Source organism: Electrona antarctica (genome assembly GCF_951216825.1).
Source record: "Electrona antarctica genome assembly, chromosome: 2".
NCBI classification, from domain to species: domain Eukaryota; kingdom Metazoa; phylum Chordata; class Actinopteri; order Myctophiformes; family Myctophidae; genus Electrona; species Electrona antarctica.
The window spans coordinates 277,562-303,593 of record NC_136807.1 but is presented as its reverse complement, the minus strand read 5'-3'; the positions used below and the strand labels follow the sequence as shown (position 1 = coordinate 303,593).

Below are 26,032 nucleotides of genomic sequence, written 5' to 3'. Positions count from 1 at the left end.
CCGATCTACATCGAGACATTGTGAGCTTGTAGATCGGCTATTCGAACTATTTTAAAAGGTTTTTTAAAATAGTAAAGAAATTGCAAATTAGTTTAGGGATAAGGATTAAGGGGTGTAGCCCTATGCCTGCCCTGTTGCCGTTATATTCTCCTGCAATTCCTACAAGTGATCTAGGCTCCGCTCACACTGTCGAAACAGGCGTTCTCTCGCTGTTCTGGGGGGGGGGGCAGCTCAAAACCACGCAACTCCCATTGAAAATTAATTGGGAGCTGTTCTGCCCACCCCCCCAGAACAGAGACAGAGCACTGTGCTTCAACTGTGTGACCGGAGCCCTAGAGCGTAAGCATTCACACCATTATTATGGGTCCAGAGAGTTGTTCTTTCTCCTCTAATTCCTCTCTCTCTACCCCCCCCCCCCCCCCTCTCTCTCTCTCTCTCTCTCTCTCTCTCTCTCCTCGTCCACCAATAGGAGCGGTGGTCATAGCCTTTGTGGTCTGCTGGCTGCCCTATCACGCGCGACGCCTCATGTTCTGCTACGTCACCAATTGGTCGGCGTGAGTAACCACACCCCTTTTTACATAATGATGTACTCCGATAAGCCTATCTCACAGAATTTCCCCGCCCCCCTTAATACGCCCCCTTTCGGGGTTAGTGGTGATAGCGTGACGTCACTCCATAGACGCTTCATGTTAACAGAGGTAATTTAAGAAGTCTACAACTTTTGTTTTCTCAAGGTAAGGTTTGTTCTATCTGTTCGAGCTGATTTACCATCTTGTTTGCTTCATAATAATATTGGTCTGTCACATTTTTACATTAGAAAATGTACTTAGATTCTCCAGAGAAAAAAACGTGTAAATGCTCATGTTAAAGTCACCACTATTTACCGGAAGTGGGCGTGAAAAACGGGCTGTGAGATAGGCCTATTGGTCGGCGTGAGTAACCACACCCCTTTTTACATAACGATGTACTCTCGTTGCAGATTCATGGTCTTTTGCTTAACCCATTTTGGCCTGACGTCAGGGGGAAAAAAAGTCTTCTAAATCCTGACAGTTTTCTGAAATACCTAATGTTTTTATATCAGTGGTGCTCAATATTTCATGTCAAGGACCCCAAAAATGATATGTAATTGGCCGCCGACCCCCATCTGAAAATAGGCTATGTTGTTCCAGGGACCTCCCAGAAGCAACGATTTGAGTTAAAAATGTTCACTCTGACAGAATATAAATTCAATGATTTGCGCTACATTTTCACGATTGTTCAAAATTAGCAGATCTGTAGATCTGCTATTTGTCAACAGCTAAAGTATAACATAATGCTTAAAACACCAAAAGGGGTTCCTACCAAGAATGGGTTAAAACCCATTTACACTGATTCATTTATAACTCATTCTATACAAAATGTATTTTCTGAAGGTTTTCTGTGGTGGTTCTCAAACTATTTCATGTCAAGGACCCCCAGAATTATATGAAATACACACATACCAAACAGGCAGTCCAAAATAAACCCCTTGGACATGCATGCAACGCAACAGGCAATATGGGCGATATAACTTAACTCGTAAACCACCGAAGTGGAAAAACGCGGCGTCCTGATTGGAGACTGGAGATGACGTCAGTTTTATTTTGTTACGCTGATTGGCTGAATACATAATGAAACTAGAACTGCACTCTGTCGAGTGCTATGAACTTTCAAATCTCAGCCTCTCTGTAAAACATTGAAATTAAATACTAAAGTCGGGTTATAACTGGCTGTCAATGGTGACGTAATTACGATATGTTTCAATCTTTAGTCAGGGGATATTAATACAATCTGGAACATTTATTTTGGTTGAATATAAACCAATGTGGGATATGTTAGTAGACACCTTTACAAACACATTGGTGAAGAAAGGTCTTGGTAAGAAATGTATTCCCAGATGTGACATTATACTGATAATATTCCCTGACTAATTGGTTGGGTAACAGGTAAGGTATGTATACTTGTATGTAAGTTGTAAGTTGAAAGTACTATACTTTTTTTTTTTTTTTTTAAGGTTTTTTATTAAGCATAGTAGAGGGGTTTGGACAGGGAAAAATGCAGTACAAGTGATATGTTATGCTTCTTTTTCTTTTATAAAACAAAACAAAACAAAACAAAACAAAACAAAACAAAACAAAACAAAACAAGACGAAAACAACCCCCCACCCTCCCACTTGGAACTTTGACACCTTCTCCTTTCACCTTGTAGGTTTTCCTTCTTCTTTTTTTCCCCCTTTTTATAAAGTAAATAGTAGCAATAGCCAGCAAGGAGAAGTAGAAAAGAGAGAGAAATAGACAGAAGTGAATAGTGACTCCATGATGTTGTAGGAGAGAGTGGTTGAAAGAGATAAGGGGTACTGCTGTTTATTTTGGAAGTAGATAGGAGAAAGAAAGAAAGTAGGAGAGGAAAGGAATGAAAGGGTTAAGAGGGGAATGAGGTTGGTGTGCAGAGAGTAGGAGGGGAACATCGCCATTCATAATAAATGGCCTATGGGGTGTAAGTACTATACTGTGGTTGGCTGCCTTAATGTGCGGTATATATACTGATGTTGTTTTCAGTATATATACTGATGTTGTTTTCAGTATATATACTGATGTTGTTTTCAGTATATATACTGATGTTGTTTTCAGTATATATACTGATGTTGTTTTCAGTATATATACTGATGTTGTTTTCAGTATGATGTTGGCTTTCGATGGTGACGTAATAAAGCTCGGTTTCAGATTACATACATACAATACAAACTACGTCACCATCGACAGCCAGTTATATAACCCGACATTGAAACATATCTTAATTACGTCACCATCAACATCAGTGTATACCTCCGAGCATACGCACATTTGTACGAGCACGACCGAGTACGACGACGTACGAGTACTTGCGCGCTCTGCTTGCGCAATAAAGACATTAAAGGTGATGAAAAATGACGCTATTGATTATTATGATCTTTATTCTCATAGATTATGCCAAGTTTGATTGATGTGACAGAATGTAAACAGCACAGAAATACAGAAACACATAAAGGAAAACAATATATTTTTTTTGTTTTTTTGTTTTTTTAACCCACGATTCTGCAACCTATTTTTTCTCCCAATTGTGTCAATTGTCTAATGTAATCCTGCGCGCTGCACTTCCTCTGCCAACCTAGGGGGGCAGCGGTCTGACCTCATGCATGAGGAGGCCAAGCTGCTTCTTTTCACCTGACAGGGGGGAGTTTCCCCGGCCGGACATAGCACATGGAACACGTTATTCCAACCAGTTCCTTTCCCCTCCAGCAGGCGCCCCGGCTGGCCAGGGGGAGGTAGTTTAGAGACCATGATTACTGTTTTTAGTGAGGGTACCTACCCTAGGGGACACAGGGAGAACATGTGAGGGTACCTACCCTAGGGGACACAGGGAGAACATGTGAGGGTACCTACCCTAGGGGACACAGGGAGAACATGTGAGGGTACCTACCCTAGGGGACACGGGGAGAACATGTGAGGGTACCTACCCTAGGGGACACAGGGAGAACATGTGAGGGTACCTACCCTAGGGGACACAGGGAGAACATGTGAGGGTACCTACCCTAGGGGACACGGGGAGAACATGTGAGGGTACCTACCCTAGGGGACACGGGGAGAACATGTGAGGGTACCTACCCTAGGGGACACGGGGAGAACATGTGAGGGTACCTACCCTAGGGGACACGGGCAGAACATGTGAGGGTACCTACCCTAGGGGACATGGGGAGAACATGTGAGGGTAGGGTACCTACCCTAGGGGACATGGGGAGAATATGTGAGGGTACCTACCCTAGGGGACACGGGGAGAACATGTGAGGGTAGGGTACCTACCCTAGGGGACACGGGGAGAACATGTGAGGGTACCTACCCTAGGGGACACGGGGAGAACATGTGAGGGTAGGGTACCTACCCTAGGGGACACGGGGAGAACATGTGAGGGTACCTACCCTAGGGGACACGGGGAGAACATGTGATGGGGGCTGCCACATAGAAGGCTCTATCGCTGAGGATCCACTTTCACAGCGTGACGGGTGGTAAGGAGTTCCATGTCCGAAGACCCTCAGGTTTCGCTTAGGTGTTTAGTCCTTGAGGAGGTCTGTCAGATACCGTGGGGCTCCAGAGGCCATGGAGGGATTTGTAGGTGAGGAGGAGCAGTTTGTAGTTGATGCGGAACTTAACCGGGGGCCAGTGGAGGTGTGTGAGGGTGGGGGTGATGTGCTGCCAGCGTTTTCTGCGGGTGAGCACTCTGGCAGCCGAGTTTTGCACGTACTGCAATCTGTCGAGGGCCTTGTTGGGGAGACCGGACAGGACACCATAACAGTAACTAGTTGGGGAGACCGGACAGGACACCAGTACAGTAACTAGTTGGGGAGACCGAACAGGACACCATTACAGTAATCCTGCTGGGTGGAGATGAACTCTAACCTAAGCTAAGCTAACCTAACACTAACTACTAGCCACGGGTGAGTCTTAACCGGCCACACATTGAGCTGAGCAATGTGATGCCCTAGGCAATCTGTCGTCTCTGACCAATAGAATGCATTACATTCCTGCTCTGCCTGCAGTGCTGGCACTGCGACTGGATTCAACTTTTGCGTGCGTGTGCGTGTGCGTGTGTGTGTGTGTGTGTGAGACGTGTGCACCGTGCGCATGCACATCATGTGAGCGAGCGAGAGAGAGAGACAGAGACAGACACTGAAAGAGGCTGCGAGCGCGTGTGTGTGTTAGGGTTTAATATTTTCCCGGATTTGGCTCATTTTAATTCCCGGGGATTTGCGGACCTTTTCCCGGGCTCCCGCGGGAATTCCCGTCAGAAAAAAAAGGAAAAAAGTGCCCACCAAAATGCATTTATATGTATAGATACTTCATATGTTCAATAGAATAGTGATATTTTTTGGTTTAAAACGTTTTATTTGAACGAAATATGAACATATAGCCTACAATACAAGTGTTAAATTAAAATATTAATAACGTTATAGGCCTACTACGCTATTCAGAAAAAGGGACACAGGAGTTTGCACTAATGTGACTAAGCACGGGGGAAAAAATAAACGACCTCACGTCTTTCACATAGATACCTTAGCTATGGTCTTTCACCCTTTGAGCATGCAGTGGGTCCCCTTCTCCGCTATAGAGAATGTGATCATCCCGCTTTGTACTTTATGAAAAGTCCGATTGGGTGTTAAATTAGCCAGCACGTCCAGTGCACAGCACACTGATTATTAGAGAGAGAGAGAGAGAGAGAGAGAGAGAGAGACGCTGCGTGCTGGTGGTCACTGGTTATTATAAAACAAATTGTAGCCTACTCATCTTTGTTTGTGTTCCGCTTCACGTTATTGCTGCACACATGCAGGCAAAAGCAAAAGGGGGTTTAGAAGTGACAATGTCCATCACAGAGAAAGGAAACTCCTCGCTCGCTCCGTCCGTAAAACACACAATTCTCAGTGACTGATTAGGCTAATGATTGACAGGTGCAGCAGCTTTGGGAGCGTGCCTGAAGATGTCTGTCAGACATTCATATTTTGCTAAAGTGTATATAAACTCTGTAGGCCCTATCTGATTAATTGCGGGAGGATGCAGGATTCGCGGGGTCCCACTGATTTCATCTTGACCGGCCGTGCCTGCCCGTCCGCAGGTAGGCTATTTAAATACCGCCCGCGCCGCCAACATTTACGTTGGGTCCCGCTGGCTCCAGTTCCCATTGCAGCCCTCGAGTGTAATCCATAATTCCATATAAATATCATCAAACATGTTTGAAAATGATGGGAGGGTTCAGATTGGACATTTGATCACTCATAGATAAGGGGAAAGAACGCGCACTGTCTGGGGCCGGTTCTAGGGGGGGGGGGCAGGGGTGGGCATAGCCCACCCAAACGTGCGTCCTGCCCACCAAATGTGGGTTTGACACCCCACCCGCGCCGGCGGAGTCGCCCCCCTTACAATTCTGTCTGCCCACCTGAGTGGGGCTGGCTAAATCCGGCCCTTTAAACCCCTTTAGTGTATTTTCCCTACAAGAAAAAAAAAACTCCGGGACGACGGGTCCCGAAGAAATTTCCGGGCGGGAAATTGCGTGCCCTATGCCCGGGAGGACCGAAATCCCGGGATCCCGGCATTAAACCCTAGTGTGTGTGTGTGTGAGACAGTGTGCGTAGCCTACTTTTGAGCGAGAGAGAGAGAGAGAGACAGACAGATACTGAAAGAGACTTTGCACGCACGTGTGTGTTTGATAATCAAATATTAATTCTGGTTTTGCTCTTACTTTGTTTATAAATCCAGACTCAAATTAGTATCGCCACCACCACCAATAAGAGCAGCTATGAGCTATCTCAGCCTATCTGCACATACAACATTCACTGGAGCAGTGGAACTGGAACCTCCATGTTGTGTTGGTTGTGTTACTATAAATATGTATTGATAGGCCTACATAGCATCATCAAAATCACCACCAGTCCCCCCTGGAATTGTTATTATTATCACTAACTGTACTGAAATGAAGGCATGAATGAATGGCCTGGAAGTGGGAGCCCTTTTTTCTTTTTGAGTGGTGCAACCATGTGTGTCCCTGGCTGGCTGGCTGTGTCCCTGTGTCCCTGGGTCTGAGCACGGAAATAGCATATTTTCTCCACCAAGTGTTTTGGACGTGGGGCAGCTCACCGGAACTGGACTGGCACCCTGAGCGCGTTCCTGTGGGTCTGGAAGTTCCGGGGACCCCCACATGGGTGTGATTTTTTTTTTGTTTTAGTAATGAAAAAGTTACTTTTCACAGTAACGCATACATTTTTGGTTTAAGTAACAGTAAAGTAACTTTTGAAATTATGTAACTAGTAACTGTAACTAGTTACTTTAACTTTAACGGTACCGGTGTCATTGCAAACGGACCTCGTCTATATCCCATTACCAATCCATTAAATTGACTGGACCCTAACCCTAACCCTATGGTTTTGGTTTTGGTTTTGGTTTTGGTTTTGGCCGAGGAGAGGAATCTGTGGAGAAAGAAAACACATGATGAAAATGGTTGTGTGAAAAGACGCCAGAACAAGCACTGCTTTACTCACTGTCTCGTCTCAGACAGCACACGTGCGTTGGTGAGCGTTCCTAGCGGCGGTGGATTGTATGTCTGTCTCTCTATCTCTATCTCTCTCTCTCTCTCTATCTCTCTCTCTCTCTCTCTCTCTCTCTATCTCTCTCTCTCTCTCTCTCTCTCTCTCTCTCTCTCTCTCTCTCTATCTCTATCTCTATCTCTCTCTCTCTCTCTCTCTATCTCTCTCTCTCTCTCTCTCTCTCTCTCTCTCTCTCTCTATCTCTATCTCTATCTCTATCTCTATCTCTATCTCTATCTCTATCTCTCTCTCTATCTCTATCTCTATCTCTATCTCTATCTCTATCTCTATCTCTATCTCTATCTCTATCTCTCTCTCTCTCTCTCTCTCTCTCTATCTCTCTCTCTCTCTCTCTCTCTCTCTCTCTCTCTCTCTCTATCTCTATCTCTATCTCTATCTCTATCTCTATCTCTATCTCTATCTCTATCTCTCTCTCTCTCTCTCTCTCTCTCTCTCTCTCTCTCTCTCTCTCTCTCTATCTCTATCTCTATCTCTCTCTCTCTCTCTCTCTCTCTCTCTCTCTCTCTCTCTCTCTATCTCTCTATCTCTCTATCTCTCTCTCTCTCTCTATTTACATATGAATGTAAATACAATTATAAATGTACTCTTATTTAAAAGTCTGGAATTCAAAATGTAGTTAAAGTAGCAAAAGTACTCACTGTGCAGAATGTCCAATTTCTAGTTTTTAAATGTATAAATATAATGTATTTATATGTGTCACGAGACACAGCCAAAGCATGTATGGGGGTCCCCAGCCAAAAACGTTGAGAACCCCTGTTCTAGACAACCTAGAAACTTGATTAAACATGCTAATCCAATGTGTTCTGGGTCAAGGAATCCAATAAAGACCTCAACATTGTGATCAGGATTAAATAAGAGCAACTAAAGTGACCAACCCTACCAACTCCATGGCCTGTGGTGCAGGTGGTCGTAAGGATTATGCCACCATGGCTATTTTGATAATAGGCATATTTGTGTGGGTTGAAAGGAAACTGCCACATCAAAGTGGCTTGGCATCACGTCCTACTTTAGTTTGTTCAACACACACACACACACACACACACACACCATGTACTCACGCTTTGTGCTCACAGGAATCACAGGAATCACAGGAATCACAGGAATCACTACTGGACCTGAATCCAAGTTGACACATTAAATCATTAACATGACTGAAGATGCTTAACAGCCTGAGTGCACAGGAGGACTGTAGTAAGGCCAGGGTCTTACTACAGTCACAAGCTGACTTCAGGTCAAAAAGACCTTTATTCCTGCTCTGTTATTGGCTATACTGTCTCCCTTTGAGCTCCAGACGCTTTGCCAGAGCTTTGGGTCAGAGAGACCTCACAGACCTCACAGACACTCAAGGGTTAAGTCAGGTTAGCAGCGGTGGTGGAAAAACGACTCACTTTTGTAACTGAACCCATTCAGGACGGGAACCCCATTTGGTGTTTTAAGCATGATGTTATACTTTAGCTGTTGAAAAATAGCATATCTGCTATTTTAGAAAATTTGTGAACATGTGGTGCAAATCTTTGTGTCGTGGGTGCACGTGCATGTGTTGTGCGTGCGATTGCGTGCATGTGTCATGTGTGCACCCCAGCCCTGGGGGGGTGGGGTCCAGCCTTGAGGGGGTGGGGTCCAGCCCTGAGGGGGTGGGGTCCAGCCCTGGGGGGTGGGGTCCAGCCCTGGGGGGGTGGGGTCCAGCCTTGAGGGGGTGGGGTCCAGCCTTGAGGGGGTGGGGTCCAGCCCTGGGGGGTGGGGTCCAGCCTTGAGGGGGTGGGGTCCAGCCCTGGGGGGGTGGGGTCCAGCCCTGGGGGGTGAGGTCCAGCCCTGGGGGGGTGGGGTCCAGCCCTGGGGGGGTGGGGTCCAGCCCTGGGGGGTGGGGTCCAGCCTTGAGGGGGTGGGGTCCAGCCCTGGGGGGTGAGGTCCAGCCTTGAGGGGGTGGGGTCCAGCCCTGGGGGGGTGGGGTCCAGCCCTGGGGGGTGGGGTCCAGCCCTGGGGGGGTGGGGTCCAGCCCTGGGGGGGTGGGGTCCAGCCTTGAGGGGGTGGGGTCCAGCCCTGGGGGGTGGGGTCCAGCCCTGGGGGGGTGGGGTCCAGCCCTGGGGGGGTGGGGTCCAGCCCTGGGGGGTGAGGTCCAGCCTTGAGGGGGTGGGGTCCAGCCCTGGGGGGTGGGGTCCAGCCCTGGGGGGGTGGGGTCCAGCCTTGAGGGGGTGGGGTCCAGCCCTGGGGGGTGGGGTCCAGCCCTGGGGGGTGAGGTCCAGCCTTGAGGGGGTGGGGTCCAGCCCTGGGGGGTGGGGTCCAGCCCTGGGGGGGTGGGGTCCAGCCCTGGGGGGTTGGGTCCAGCCCTGGGGGGTGGGGTCCAGCCCTGGGGGGTGGGGTCCAGCCCTGGGGGGGTGGGGTCCAGCCCTGGGGGGTGAGGTCCAGCCCTGGGGGGTGGGGTCCAGCCCTGGGGGGGTGGGGTCCAGCCTTGAGGGGGTGGGCTCCAGCCCTGGGGGGTGGGGTCCAGCCCTGGGGGGGTGGGGTCCAGCCCTGGGGGGTGGGGTCCAGCCCTGGGGGGGTGGGGTCCAGCCCTGGGGGGTGAGGTCCAGCCCTGGGGGGGTGGGGTCCAGCCCTGGGGGGGTGAGGTCCAGCCCTGCGGGGTGGGGTCCAGCCCTGGGGGGTGGGGTCCAGCCCTGGGGGAAAAAAGGTAAACAAATATATACATATTTTAAGGCTGGATTAATGCTTATGAATCAAATCTGTTTTTTCTCGTGGATGGACAAGGCGGTAATAATTGCCAAGGCGGTAATAATTGCTTTCCACAAGCTATCCCGTGGGTGGCTTGGAATGGGAGTAAGGGTGCCTATTATAATAGGCAGAATACTGAGGAATATTTGTGGAAAATGTGGAATTATTTGGAGCATGTATAAAGTGCTATGAGACCATGGATGCTCCTCGAACTCCATAGAGGCTTTTGCCAGTAGTAGTATAGCATAGACCTCATTTTATCATCCTAATGTGCTTCTCCTCCACTCTCCATCTATCTCTTAACCACTTGACTCTATATACCGGACTGCATTGACCGGGCTCCCCCGTGGAGTCTATACTAGACCCTCTCCTCCCCCGTGGAGTCTATACTAGACCCTCTCCTTTGACCAGGCTCCCCCGTGGAGTCTATACTAGACCCTCTCCTTGACCGGGCTCCCCCGTGGAGTCTATACTAGACCCTCTCCTTTTGACCAGGCTCCCCCGTGGAGTCTATACTAGACCCTCTCCTTTTGACCAGGCTCCCCCGTGGAGTCTATACTAGACCCTCTCCTCCCCCGTGGAGTCTATACTAGACCCTCTCCTTGACCGGGCTCCCCCGTGGAGTCTATACTAGACCCTCTCCTCCCCCGTGGAGTCTATACTAGACCCTCTCCTCCCCCGTGGAGTCTATACTAGACCCTCTCCTTGACCGGGCTCCCCCGTGGAGTCTATACTAGACCCTCTCCTCCCCCGTGGAGTCTATACTAGACCCTCTCCTTTGACCGGGCTCCCCCGTGGAGTCTATACTAGACCCTCTCCTTTTGACCGGGCTCCCCCGTGGAGTCTATACTAGACCCTCTCCTTTTGACCGGGCTCCCCCGTGGAGTCTATACTAGACCCTCTCCTTTTGACCGGGCTCCCCCGTGGAGTCTATACTAGACCCTCTCCTCCCCCGTGGAGTCTATACTAGACCCTCTCCTTGACCGGGCTCCCCCTGTGGAGTCTATACTAGACCCTCTCCTCCCCCGTGGAGTCTATACTAGACCCTCTCCTCCCCCGTGGAGTCTATACTAGACCCTCTCCTCCCCCGTGGAGTCTATACTAGACCCTCTCCTCCCCCGTGGAGTCTATACTAGACCCTCTCCTTGACCGGGCTCCCCCGTGGAGTCTATACTAGACCCTCTCTGACCGGGCTCCCCCGTGGAGTCTATACTAGACCCTCTCCTTTTGACCGGGCTCCCCCGTGGAGTCTATACTAGACCCTCTCCTCCCCCGTGGAGTCTATACTAGACCCTCTCCTTGACCGGGCTCCCCCGTGGAGTCTATACTAGACCCTCTCCTCCCCCGTGGAGTCTATACTAGACCCTCTCCTTTTGACCGGGCTCCCCCTGTGGAGTCTATACTAGACCCTCTCCTTGACCGGGCTCCCCCGTGGAGTCTATACTAGACCCTCTCCTTTGACCAGGCTCCCCCGTGGAGTCTATACTAGACCCTCTCCTTTTGACCGGGCTCCCCCGTGGAGTCTATACTAGACCCTCTCCTTGACCGGGCTCCCCCGTGGAGTCTATACTAGACCCTCTCCTTGACCGGGCTCCCCCTGTGGAGTCTATACTAGACCCTCTCCTTTTGACCGGGCTCCCCCGTGGAGTCTATACTAGACCCTCTCCTTGACCGGGCTCCCCCTGTGGAGTCTATACTAGACCCTCTCCTTGACCGGGCTCCCCCGTGGAGTCTATACTAGACCCTCTCCTTGACCGGGCTCCCCCGTGGAGTCTATACTAGACCCTCTCCTCCCCCGTGGAGTCTATACTAGACCCTCTCCTTGACCGGGCTCCCCCGTGGAGTCTATACTAGACCCTCTCCTTGACCGGGCTCCCCCGTGGAGTCTATACTAGACCCTCTCCTCCCCCGTGGAGTCTATACTAGACCCTCTCCTTGACCGGGCTCCCCCGTGGAGTCTATACTAGACCCTCTCCTCCCCCGTGGAGTCTATACTAGACCCTCTCCTTTGACCGGGCTCCCCCGTGGAGTCTATACTAGACCCTCTCCTTTTGACCGGGCTCCCCCGTGGAGTCTATACTAGACCCTCTCCTTTTGACCGGGCTCCCCCGTGGAGTCTATACTAGACCCTCTCCTTTTGACCGGGCTCCCCCGTGGAGTCTATACTAGACCCTCTCCTCCCCCGTGGAGTCTATACTAGACCCTCTCCTTGACCGGGCTCCCCCTGTGGAGTCTATACTAGACCCTCTCCTCCCCCGTGGAGTCTATACTAGACCCTCTCCTCCCCCGTGGAGTCTATACTAGACCCTCTCCTCCCCCGTGGAGTCTATACTAGACCCTCTCCTCCCCCGTGGAGTCTATACTAGACCCTCTCCTTGACCGGGCTCCCCCGTGGAGTCTATACTAGACCCTCTCTGACCGGGCTCCCCCGTGGAGTCTATACTAGACCCTCTCCTTTTGACCGGGCTCCCCCGTGGAGTCTATACTAGACCCTCTCCTCCCCCGTGGAGTCTATACTAGACCCTCTCCTTGACCGGGCTCCCCCGTGGAGTCTATACTAGACCCTCTCCTCCCCCGTGGAGTCTATACTAGACCCTCTCCTTTTGACCGGGCTCCCCCTGTGGAGTCTATACTAGACCCTCTCCTTGACCGGGCTCCCCCGTGGAGTCTATACTAGACCCTCTCCTTTGACCAGGCTCCCCCGTGGAGTCTATACTAGACCCTCTCCTTTTGACCGGGCTCCCCCGTGGAGTCTATACTAGACCCTCTCCTTGACCGGGCTCCCCCGTGGAGTCTATACTAGACCCTCTCCTTGACCGGGCTCCCCCTGTGGAGTCTATACTAGACCCTCTCCTTTTGACCGGGCTCCCCCGTGGAGTCTATACTAGACCCTCTCCTTGACCGGGCTCCCCCTGTGGAGTCTATACTAGACCCTCTCCTTGACCGGGCTCCCCCGTGGAGTCTATACTAGACCCTCTCCTTGACCGGGCTCCCCCGTGGAGTCTATACTAGACCCTCTCCTCCCCCGTGGAGTCTATACTAGACCCTCTCCTTGACCGGGCTCCCCCGTGGAGTCTATACTAGACCCTCTCCTCCCCCGTGGAGTCTATACTAGACCCTCTCCTTGACCGGGCTCCCCCGTGGAGTCTATACTAGACCCTCTCCTCCCCCGTGGAGTCTATACTAGACCCTCTCCTTGACCGGGCTCCCCCGTGGAGTCTATACTAGACCCTCTCCTTGACCAGGCTCCCCCGTGGAGTCTATACTAGACCCTCTCCTTTTGACCAGGCTCCCCCGTGGAGTCTATACTAGACCCTCTCCTTTTGACCGGGCTCCCCCGTGGAGTCTATACTAGACCCTCTCCTTGACCAGGCTCCCCCGTGGAGTCTATACTAGACCCTCTCCTTTTGACCAGGCTCCCCCGTGGAGTCTATACTAGACCCTCTCCTTTTGACCAGGCTCCCCCGTGGAGTCTATACTAGACCCTCTCCTTGACCGGGCTCCCCCGTGGAGTCTATACTAGACCCTCTCCTTGACCGGGCTCCCCCGTGGAGTCTATACTAGACCCTCTCCTTTTGACCGGGCTCCCCCGTGGAGTCTATACTAGACCCTCTCCTTTTGACCGGGCTCCCCCGTGGAGTCTATACTAGACCCTCTCCTTTTGACCAGGCTCCCCCGTGGAGTCTATACTAGACCCTCTCCTTTTGACCGGGCTCCCCCGTGGAGTCTATACTAGACCCTCTCCTCCCCCGTGGAGTCTATACTAGACCCTCTCCTTTTGACCGGGCTCCCCCGTGGAGTCTATACTAGACCCTCTCCTTTTGACCGGGCTCCCCCGTGGAGTCTATACTAGACCCTCTCCTTGACCGGGCTCCCCCGTGGAGTCTATACTAGACCCTCTCCTCCCCCGTGGAGTCTATACTAGACCCTCTCCTTGACCGGGCTCCCCCGTGGAGTCTATACTAGACCCTCTCCTTTTGACCGGGCTCCCCCGTGGAGTCTATACTAGACCCTCTCCTTTTTTATATCAATATATCTGTTCACCGAAAATATATTCGATTTACAAGCTCCTTGCAGACTTGTAGACTGCCTATTTTTGGTGTGCAGAACACCTGCACGCAACTACTGTAAGTATAATCCTCTCTGGCCCCTTTTCCACCGGTTGGTTCCCGATGGGAACCGGTTCAGTTCTTTGTGGTTCTTAGTCCATGAGCCAGAGCTCCAAAATTGTAACGTTAACCCATTTTGACCTGGGAACGATTCTACAAATGTCTTCTAAATCATGACAGTTTTCTGTCAATGGTTCTCAACCTTTTTCATGTCAAGGACCCCCAAGATTATATGTAATTGGCCGCCGACCCCCATCTGAAAGTATGTTGTTCCAGGGACCCCCCAGAAGCAAAGATTTGAGTTAATTTTAATTTTCACGATTTAAAAAAAAATAGCAGACCTACAAGCTCGTAGCGCTGCACTCGGTGCCGCGCTATGAGCTTCTAGATCTGCTATTTTTCAATAGCCAAAGTATAACATAATGCTTAAAACACCAAAAGGGGTCCCCGCCCAAAATGTGTTAATATGAATTGAGTGGGCAAAACCATACCTATATTAGATTGTTATCACAACGACACTTCCCCAATTGATTACTTACACGAAGACAATGATTTATTGTATTACAAATTTTACATTTTTAAATATGCAAATGAGGCATTATGTAGGAAAATATGCAAAAATAATAGAAAATATGAAAAAGCTACTACTGTGGAAGGGTTATCATGTATTAATTTACTTGTATTGATGGTGTTTGAATCATTATGTTATACTTTAGCTATTGAAAAATAGCAGATCTACAAGCTCATAGTGCGGCACCGAGTGCCGCACTATGAAACACGCGGTGGAAAAGGGGGTCATTGTGTCTCGGAGTCTCTCTCGCCTGTACCCATTAACCCATTTTGACCTGAGGACGATTCTACAAATGCCTTCTAAATCCTGGCAGTTTTCTGAAAAACCAGTGGTTCTCAAACTATTTCATGTCAAGGACCCCTAGAATTATATGTATTTGGCCGCCGACCCCTGCATCTCAAAATATGTTGTTCCAGGGACCCCCCAGAAGCAAAGATTTGAGTTAAAAAAACGATTTTTCAAAAATGGCAGACCTACAAGTTCATATGAGCTTGTAGATCTGCTATTTTTCAACATCTAACGCATAACATAATGCTTAAAACACCAAAAGGGGTTCCTCGTCTAGAATGGGTTAAGGCCTCTAAATGGTAACTCTACTGTATATCAGCTCCCTGATTCCATCAGACAGACCATTTAGGTCAACATAATGCCAATAGCGGGAAACCCTCTCTCTCTCTCTCTCTTCCCATGTCTCTATAAAAGAAGAGGCAGATATAAATCCAAGCAATATAAACCCAGAAACCAGGAGCCAAACAGGAGCAATCTTACAACTCAATTTGGACTCAAATCACTCAAATTGGACGAACATCGGTCAGAAGAAGAGAGAGAGCGCAGCCGAGGGACAGGAATTGGCTCGCCGAGAAGGATTGATTGGAGTGACTTACAAATGCCTTTTTACTGCATTGCTTTATGGAAGAGAAGAGCCACCGACTGACATCTGTTCTCTGATCTCTGCTGTTGGGATGGAAACCACTATAACTCCAAAAACTATTCAGGAAATGAAGAAAACCTTATATTTTGTAAACAAATGATATGATATGATCTAGTACGTTATTGTCAGTTCACACTGAAATGTTTCTTGCGACCCAGCAGCCAAGTATGCAGAACATATACACACATTTGACATAAACACAAAGAACAAGACAATATTACATACATAAAGACATGAAGACAAGAGCAATGTCCTCCGCCTAGATTACCCCATGGCTACTACAACTCCTGATTAAGCCTCAAGGTCGACTGGTGGACAAAGGACCTCTTTAGTCTGACCTTATTGTATGCTGGTACACCATATCTCCTTCCTGAAGGTAGCAACCTATACTCTCCATACAACACATGCTTAGTATTAGAGGTGATATTCCTTATACTCTCCATACAACACATGCTTAGTATTAGAGGTGATATTCCTTATATTCTCCATACAACACATGCTTAGTATTAAAGGTGATATTCCTTATATTCTCCATACAACACATGCTTAGTATTAGAGGTGATATTCCTTATATTCTCCATACAACACATGCTTAGTATTAGAGGTGATATTCCTTATACTCTCCATACAACACATGCTTAGTATTAGAGGTGATATTCCTTATATTCTCCATACAACACATGCTTAGTATTAGAGGTGATATTCCTTATATTCTCCATACAACACATGCTTAGTATTAAAGGTGATATTCCTTAATGCTAACCTTAGGATACAATATCACTACTGCCTCTGTGCTTCATCAAAGTCGGTGTTGTGACTTTAGATATTGTCAATTACTGGCATGAGAGGGGGTGGAGTTAGCTGCTTTAGCAGACAGTTTGAGGGTCCAATGGAGTTAAGATGTTTTAAAGGGTGTTCAATAGCACTGATTTATGCCAAAAAATCAAAAGCATTCAGTCTCCTGAACTTGAACGCAGCATTTTGCGTTGAACAAATTTGTTTTATAAATCCATGTCGTTAAACCTGCATCTCCACTAGCTAAAGAGTGCCGGGTTGCGCCCCGAAAATAGCTGATCTACAAGCTCACAACGCGTCGCAGCGTGACGCGTTGAGAGCTTGTAGATCAGCTATTTTCGCTATTTTTGTCCAAAAGTGTCGTCTTACGGGCACGTCCTACGGGCCCTGCAGCTAGGCCTCATGTAGGGTCAAGTGGGGCTAGTGAGTCGTGTAATGATCTCCTCAGTCTGTGACCCATGGAGGGAAAGTCCTGCCTCTCTCCACTGTGCTGGCCCTCTTAACCCAGTTAGCACTGCTGGCCAGATTCTATACACAAAATGTCTTCTAAATCATGACAGTTTTCTGGAAAAAACCCTATTAATATGTCAGTGATTCTCAAACTATTTAATGTCAAGGACCCCCAAAATGTAATGTAAATGTAATGTAATTGACCCACCGACCCCCATCTGAAAATATGTTGTTCCAGGGACCCCCCAGAAGCAAAGATATGAGTTAAAAATGTTCACTGTGAAATAATATACTGTATATTCAAAGATTTGTGCCACATTTTCACGATTTAAAAACAAAATAGCAGATCTGCAAGCTCGTATTGCGGCACTCGGTGCCATGCTAAAATCTTGTAGATCTGCTAATTTTCAACAGCCAAAGACACGGAGGCTTTTCCCGTCCTAAATGGGTTAAAATAATCTAGTGTAATCTCAGACCGTACACAAACAGAAAAAGAGAGAGAGAGAGAGAGAGAGAGAGAGAGAGAGAGAGAGGGTAAACAGGAAAGGAAACTCAAATAAAGCAACGGCTGGAGTGATTAGTGTCTTCCTGTTGTGCTTGTCTTCCAAGATGGAGACGCAGGTGCCCTCCATCTCTCAGAGCAACGTCCTGCTAGCTGTAGTGCTGTGAGGCCTGTGACCTGTGACATTGACACGGATTTGGTCAGCAAATTTTGATTTTATAGTTTTTGTCAGTCTCGTGAATAGTTTTAATTTAGTTTTTGTCACATTTCAGTCACCTGGAATGTTTTAGTGTTAGTCTAGTAACTAGTTTTAGTCGACTAAATAGTATTATTTAGGATTATTAATTAGTAGACTACAAATGTTGGTGAGCCTTGATGCCGTCGTGATGACTGAATTGTACACTTGCTGAAAATAGCCGATCAAGCTCTTGTGAGCTTGTAGATCTGCTATTTTCAGAACGCAACCAAGTGTAAAATGACTTATACTGGATCTCTTGTCCACTAGTCCCTTCCTAACATTTTAGTCTAGTCTTTTTTTGCTGACAAAATTCTGTCAGTATATTTAGTCTTAGTTTTAAGTCATCAAGCTTAGTTTCCATGTCGTTTTCGTCAGTGAAAAAAGGTAGTCGACAAACATCTTTCTCAGTATGGATGGGAGAAAAGAAATGTGTGTGCGTGAATTCTGTGCTCGTGTGCGAGAGAGCGAAACGGAGAGAGTAGAGAACCTGTTTGAACAGGAGGAAAAAGACATGTTCAGTTCACGCACGCACGCACGCACGCACGCACGCACGCACGCACGCACGCACGCACGCACGCACGCACCCACGCACGCACGCACGCACGCACACACGCACACACACACACACACACACAGGTGCACGGGCATAACATTGTTTGTTCACTGCGTGTACTTCACCCCTGGACATTACCGCATCGCCGATTTGCTCGTTCCACCCAGTCTGTCTGTCTCTATAACCTGTTTGACCTCAAGCACTGAGCCGACAGCCTCAGGGCAGAGCATCTGTCCAGGAGAGCATCTGTCCAGGGGGAAAGATGTTGAACTCATATGAACCCTAGTACCTAGGGCGGCTGTGGCTCAGGAGGTAGAGCAGGTTGTCCAATGACCCGTGGGTCGGCGGTTCGAGGTTACCGGGTATTTTATAATGGTTGAGAGGCGTGGTGAGACACGACGCGCAGCGCAGAGGTTCCCAAAGTGGGGTCCGGGGCCCCCTAGGGGTCCCTGAGGGAGTTCCATGGGGTCCCCACTTAAATGATAGTTTGGAACCAAATGGACCCTTATGGGTCTGTAACTCAGAGAGTGTACAAATGGAACCAAATGCACCCGTGAGGGTCCATTTGGTTCCAGAGTTAAATTAACATCGATTTTACAACATAAATTGGGGGTCCCAGGGATAGAAATCCATTAAATGGGGGGTCCGTAGACTAATGCATGTCAAACTGGGGGTCCTTGAAATGAAAATAGTTAAAAATCACTGCTAGACCTGTACAAATCTTCTCTTATGGGGGTGTCCCTGGCATTTATTATCAATTGGGGGTCCGCAGGGCTAATTACTGTCAATTTAGGGGTCCTTGACATGGAAAAGTTTGTAGCGGAGTGTCTCCGACCCTTTCAGCCATTCCAGCCACGTAGCAGCAAACCCTCTTGATCTGCATCTGCATCACAGACCCCTTGATCATTGTCCTGGCACAGCATCTGGGCGTGGAGGAGCAGAAACCTTCCCAGACACCTGCGTCCTTCAGGCCTCCATTCATTCATCTGTCTCACCTGCTAGGTTGTCCTTCAGGCCTCCATTCATTCATCTGTCTCACCTGCTAGGTTGTCCTTCAGGCCTCCATTCATTCATCTGTCTCACCTGCTAGGTTGTCCTTCAGGCCTCCGTTCATTCATCTGTCTCACCTGCTAGGTTGTCCTTCAGGCCTCCATTCATTCATCTGTCTCACCTGCTAGGTTGTCCTTCAGGCCTCCGTTCATTCATCTGTCTCACCTGCTAGGTTGTCCTTCCAGAAAATATCCCCGCCTGACTGGCACTGATCGTCACTGTGACATCATGCGATCTCTGAGACATCTGTTGTGAAGGACAACTAACTGCCTGTTGTGAAGGACAACTAACTGCCTGTTGTGAAGGACAACTAACTGCCTGTTGTGAAGGACAACTAACTGCCTGTTGTGAAGGACAACTAACTGCTTGTTGTGAAGGACAACTAACTGCCTGTTGTGAAGGACAACTAACTGCTTGTTGTGAAGGACAACTAACTGCTTGTTGTGAAGGACAACTAACTGCTTGTTGTGAAGGACAACTAACTGCCTGTTGTGAAGGACAACTAACTGCCTGCTTCACGGCTTCCAGGTTCATTAACACGTTTAGGCCTGACGTCGAAATTAAACAAATGTCTCTTAAATCCTGACGGTTTTCTGAAATACCTTGTAACCTATGTTTCTATATCAGTGGTGCTCAATATTTCATGTCAAGGACCCCAAAAATGATATGTATTTGGCCACCGACCCCCATCTGAAAATATGTTGTTCCAGGAACCCCTCAGAAGCAAAGATTTGAGTTAAAAACGTTCGCTCTGAAAGAATATATATTCAAAGATCTGTGCCGCATTTTCACGATTTAAAAAAAAATAGCAGACCTACAAGTTGAAATAATGCTTAAAACACCAAAAGGGGTTCCCGCCCAGAATGGGTTAAACGCGGTTCCCAAACTGTTTCATGTCAAGGACGCGCGATTATGAATCCCACCAACGTTCTGGGATAGACCCGCCTTTCCATGTGTCTGATTGGCTCCCGGGCAGGCATAGTTTTACTGAGGTTATGGTTTAGGGTTAAGGTTAGGTTTAGGCATAGTTGCAAAAACGATCAATAACCTGTTCTGACATTATGTTGATCCTTCCCCACCCGTCCTTCCTCTTCAAGAGCGACTTTAAGCAACGACGGATACGGCAGTCGGCTACGCCGACCGGAAATGGATCAGTGATCGATACATAAACCTGCTCTCCGTCGCAGCCCTTTCTACTACGGCAGAACCTACACTTACACGTAGTGTCTACAACGCCATGTCATAACCATGTTTATTGAAATTATAGCTGTCATACATTTACACCGATTGCTCCATCACCTCTCTTATGCTGTGTAATGTGTTGGCATGCTCTGAATGAAGAAATAACACTAATACCATATGTCATATTAACCATGTTTATTAAAACGGTTTTAGAATAACACAGATTGCTCCAACACCTTCCTCTTTCCACTGCTGATCATGTCCAGCGCATGTAAGAATTAAGCAATATCGGCAAGTTAGCTGAAAAAAGTGTTTATGTTTGACACATGCTGCATAGACGCGTCACCATGGGACGCTGTTTGCTTAACGATTTTGACAGCTACGGCGTCATAGCCGCCGTACTTCCGCATAGCGTCGCCGTCCTGAAACAGTCGTTGCTTAAAGTCCCTATAGGCCTATCTCACAGCCCGCTTTTCACGCCCACTTCCGGTAAATAGTGGTGTCTTTAACATTAGCATTTACACGTTTCTTTCTCTGGAGAATCTAAGTACATTTTCTAATGTAAAAATGTGACAGACCAATATTATTATGAAGCAAACAAGATGGTAAATCAGCTCGAACAGATAGAACAAACCTTACCTTGAGAAAACAAAAGTTAAGTTAAATTACCTCTGTTAACATGTAGCGTCTATGGAGTGACGTCACGCTATCACCACTAACCCCAAAAGGGGGCGTATTAAGGGGGGCGGGGAAATTCTGTGAGATAGGCTTATTGTCTCCCTTCTGACTGATACCTGTCCATTTTAAACTCTAGACGGGCCTGCCCCAAAGATATTAGTGCAGCAGCGCACGGCAGCACAGGCCTGAACATTAAGTCCTGGCCCTACCTGGGACCTCATCAAACCCTGTACACTCAAGACACGCTCCATATATGGCCAGTACAGAATTCATTCCATAATTTATGTTGATCTGACCCCCCCCATGCCAAAGCCCCAGCACTCGCCCAGCAGTCTGTTGTCACCCAGGCGGATGCGTGCTCGCTTCTCGCCCTCGGGCGTCTTACTGGTTCTACTGCTATTAATAACGATTATTGGATGTAATTCCAGTCTATGTTTTTTTTTATCTTCTTCTCTCACTCTCACACATAGTCACGAAGGCACTGAAAAAAACATGAGAAGCCAACGAGAAGCTTATGAACTTGGCAACATGTCCTCTAAGATGAGTTTAATAATGTCGCTGAATGATAGAAAGTTCCCAGAGAAAGGCTTAACCCATTCTGGGCGGGAACCCCTTTTGGTGTTTTAAGTATTGTGTTATGCTTTAGCTATTGAAAAATAGCAGATCTACACACTCGTACCTACAGTGAAAAAGTGGCGAAAATTTCGAATATATATTCTTTCACAGCGAACGTTTTTTTAACTCAAATCTTTGCTTCTGGGGGGGTCCCTGGAACAACATATTTTCAGATGGGGGTCCGGGGCCAAATACATGTATTTTTGGGGGTCCTTGGCATGAAAATGTTTGAGAACCACTGACATAGAAACAGGTTTTTTTCAGAAAACTGTTTGTAGAATGGTTCCCAGGTCAGAATGGGTTAATGTGAGCAACACGTAATCACATTCGGTGGATTTAGTCTGCCTATATAATGTACTATCTGTGGTTATTGCTGATAAAGAAAACGAAGCGTCCTTTCGTCCTACAGTGTATAAGTACTTATTTATATTTATTTATATGAGCTGAGAATGTGCATATATAAACTCTGGAGTCTGTTTGGCTTCTGGATTCTCATGTCACTGGGTTCTCTACACATGAAGCTCAATCTGCCAGCGTTACTCCATAGGTTTCCGGGCCTTGGGGACTGACACCAACATGTCAGCTGTATATATTTACTCCATAGGTTTCCGGGCCTTGGGGACTGACACCAACATGTCAGCTGTATATATTTACTCCATAGGTTTCCGGGCCTTGGGGACTGACACCAACATGGTTTCCGGGGACTTTGGGGACTGACACCAACATGTCAGCTGTATATATGTTCCGTGGGTTATTATTGATGCCTGGACTTTTTCCCTTTTATTTGTTTGCTTTGTGATAAACGAAAGAAGGAGCCCAAAGAAGCCACTTGGAATCCACGGGGGCCGCCGTGAGAGCCCTGCACCATAACAGGACCCTCAATATTTATTAAGCAATAAAATAATAAACCGTGACATATTTTACGGGGCCCCCTGTCAGCTGTCAACTCTTCACCCGTACTCGGCTTAACTCATTCTGAGCGGGAACCCCTTTTGGTTGTTTCAAGCATTATGCTATGCTTTTGCTATTGAAAAATAGCAGATCTACAAGCTCATAGCGCAGCACCGAGTGCCGCGCTACGAGCTTGTAGGTCTGCTATTTTTTGAAAAATCGTGAGAATGCGGCGCAAATCTTTGAATATATATTCTTTCAGAGCGAACATTTTTAACTCAAATCTTTGCTTCTGAGGGGTTCCTGGAAAAACATATTTTCAGATGGGGTTTCGGTGGCCAATTACATTATCATTTTTGGGGACCTTGACATGAAATATTGAGCACCACTGACAACATAGGTATTTCAGAAAACTGTCAGCATTTAGAAGACATTTTTTTAAATGTCGACGTCGGGCCTAAATGGGTTAAGTGCCCCATAACGTAAATTCTGAGTCCATATTTTGTCTCTGTCAACCAGGGCAGATTTATATGCAAAGAGAGATGCTCTGGTAATCGTAGACGAGTGGCTGTGTGATGGATCGTCCGTTGAGAATGCGGTCTGCTACCTTCGCCAAGTGCATGACATCAGTGCATGACATCAGTGCATGTGCTCCTCATCAGTGACATCATGACATCAGTGCATGTGCTCCTCATCAGTGACATCATGACATCAGTGCATGTGCTCCTCATTTTCATCTGTGTTGATTTCCTCGACTAATACTATGAAAAAAAATGTCCGTCGACTACCTTTTTTTCACTGACGAAAACGAATTGGAAACTAAATAAAAACTAAGCCATGGTGACTAAAACTAAGACTAAATATACTGACAATTTCGTCAACAAATAAAAACTAGACTCAAATGTCAGGAAGGGACTAGTGGACAAGAGATCCAGGATAAGTCATTTTACACTTGGTTACATGCTGAAAATAGTGAGCTTGTAGATCGGCTATTTTCAGCGAGTCATTACGACGGCATCAAGGTCCGCCAAAATACATTTTAGTCGACTCGGTCAACTAAACTCTTATGATATTTAGTCGACGAGAACTAACACTAAAACTTTCCGGGTGACTAAAAATGTGTTTGGATGGTCCATATACAAATGAAATGGGCAGCCAAAGATCTAATTTCATTAATGAACACAATATCTGGGGTATTTGGAATATCTTGTAGTGAATTGACATGTGTGTCATTGTGATAAAACCAGTCTAGTTTTACAGTGCTGTGTTTATACATTCTTGTTGTCCTGTCCTGTACTCCTCTGATCTTGTCTGAGACCATGTCTGAACCGATAGGAAGAACCCAAATTGAATTATTGTAATGGACCCACCCCTATACTCAGAATATGGATCTAATAAAAGTATTCCTTTGCATTGTAGTGACTCGAGACCCGAGACAATTGGTCCGAGACAAAGTCCAAAAGACCGAGACAAATGAAGGGCGAGACCAAGACGGGACAACTCAAATTTGGCCTTGGTCTTGAGACGAGACAATGTCTCGAGAACTACAACACTATCACACGCACGCACGCACACACACACACGCACGCGCGCACAAGCACACACAGTAACTGGCCTAATCATAATAACACCTCACTCTCTCATACAGTATTTAGACAACTCTCTTAATACCCAGAAGGATTCATTAATTATGAGCGAGCAGGTCAAAGTATGGAATACGGATGTGTATATTACAGGAAACTCCCGTTAAACTTTCCAGTAAACTCCCGTATTGTACCATCACACCTGTATATTACCGTATATTAACTGTATATGCTGCTAAACTTGAGGTTTACGGGGAAAATACAGTGTCCATAATTGCCCGTTAACTCCTCTTTTCACACAGTGCAGGCTGTCTCAGTGCAGGCTGTCTCAGTGCAGGCTGTCTCAGTGCAGGCTGTCTCAGTGCAGGCTGTCTCAGTGCAGGCTGTCTCAGTGCAGGCTGTCTCAACAGCATCTCTTTTCACGCAGTGCAGGCTGTCTCAGTGCAGGCTGTCTCAGTGCAGGCTGTCTCAACAGCATCTCTTTTCACGCAGTGCAGGCTGTCTCAACAGCATCTCTTTTCACGCAGTGCAGGCTGTCTCAACAGCATCTCTTTTCACGCTGTGCAAGGCTGTCTACAGCATCTGGGCACAATAAAACCACTAGCCGTTTTATCCTTATCAACACACAATTAGCCCTTCGCTAATTAAATCCCACCCCAACAAGCGACTGTCCAATGAAAGCCAATCCAAATAGTTTAGCAACTGTTGCTATGCAGGTCAAGGTTTGGCCACCTCATTTAGCTACCAGTGTAATTTGTATAACGCTGTCTCTTGGTGCCCAAGACAAATTTCTCCTCGGAGACAATAAAGGCTTTAATTGAATGTTATGTTGCATGGCTGTGTTGTTGAACACATACACGGCTTAACGTCGGGGAAGATACACGCTTGAAGCTCATCCAATGAAAGATACACGCTTGAAGCTCATCCAATAGATAAAGATACACGCTTGAAGCTCATCCAATAAGATACACGCTTGAAGCTCATCCAATGATGGCAATAATCCTAATGACCGCAGTCTTATGTGCATTACATGAAAACTCCTGTCGGGCGGTCGTTAAAATTGTATTTCTCCCTCTGTCATTTCCTCGTATTTCTAGTTTATTTAATGTTTAAATAATGTCATGCAAATGTGTCCAGTGCATAGCCTATACTGCAGGCCTGGTAGACTAGATTTAGAAGACATTTTGATGCTCTGGCTACTGAAATGATCCATTTATTTATATGGAGAAATCCCGTCATTTCTCATAACTAGCCCCTCTCTTCTTTGTCCTCCTCCCCCCTCCCCCCTCCTCCTCCTCTCCCTCCTCCCCCCCTCCTCTCCCTCCTCCCTCCCTCCCCCCCCCCAACAGGGCCATGTATGACTTCTACCACTACTTCTACATGGTGACCAACGCCCTGTTCTACGTGAGCTCTGCCATCAACCCCGTCCTCTACAACCTGGTGTCGGCCACCTACCGCCAGGTCTTCTTCTCCACGCTGCGCTACCTCTGCCTGCCCTGCTGGGGGCGCCGCCACCACCCGGGCCGCCCGCTGGGCCTGCGCAGCCGCCACACCACCATCACCCGCCACTCCCTCAGCATCTCCAGCAACCACACCCTCTCCACCAACATCATCAAGGAGACCGCCTACTGAACCACGCCCTGACCACACCCTGATCACACCCTCTCCACCAACATCATCAAGGAGACTGCCTACTGAGCCACGCCCTAACCACGCCCTAACCACACCCTCTCCACCAACATCATCAAGGAGACCGCCTACTGAGCCATGCCCTAACCACGCCCTAACCACACCCTGACCACGCCCTCTCCACCAACATCATCAAGGAGACCGCCTACTGAGCCACGCCCTAACCACGCCCTCTCCACCAACAAAATCAAGGAGACCGCCTCCTGAACCACGCCCTAACCACACCCTCTTCACACCCCCTGATCTCTGACCACGCCCTCTCCACCAACATCATCAAGGAGACCGCCTACTGAACCACGCCCTAACCACACCCTGATCACACCCTCTCCACCAACATC

The 26,032-nt window shown here is 47.8% G+C and overlaps 1 protein-coding gene across 1 annotated transcript in view; it reads left to right on the top strand.

Annotated features, from left to right (window-relative positions):
- The window catches only part of ntsr1 (neurotensin receptor 1 (high affinity)), a gene marked incomplete at its 3' end in the record, with an annotated part of 192,429 nt that extends 166,792 nt beyond the window's left edge, over positions 1-25,637 (top strand). Inside the window, exons 4-5 of the mRNA XM_079520124.1 lie at positions 470-554; positions 25,355-25,637. Of these exons, the coding sequence (XP_079376250.1) occupies positions 470-554; positions 25,355-25,637 (368 nt within the window). The remainder of the gene's footprint in view (positions 1-469; positions 555-25,354) is intronic.
- Between the last annotated feature and the right edge of the window lie 395 nt (positions 25,638-26,032).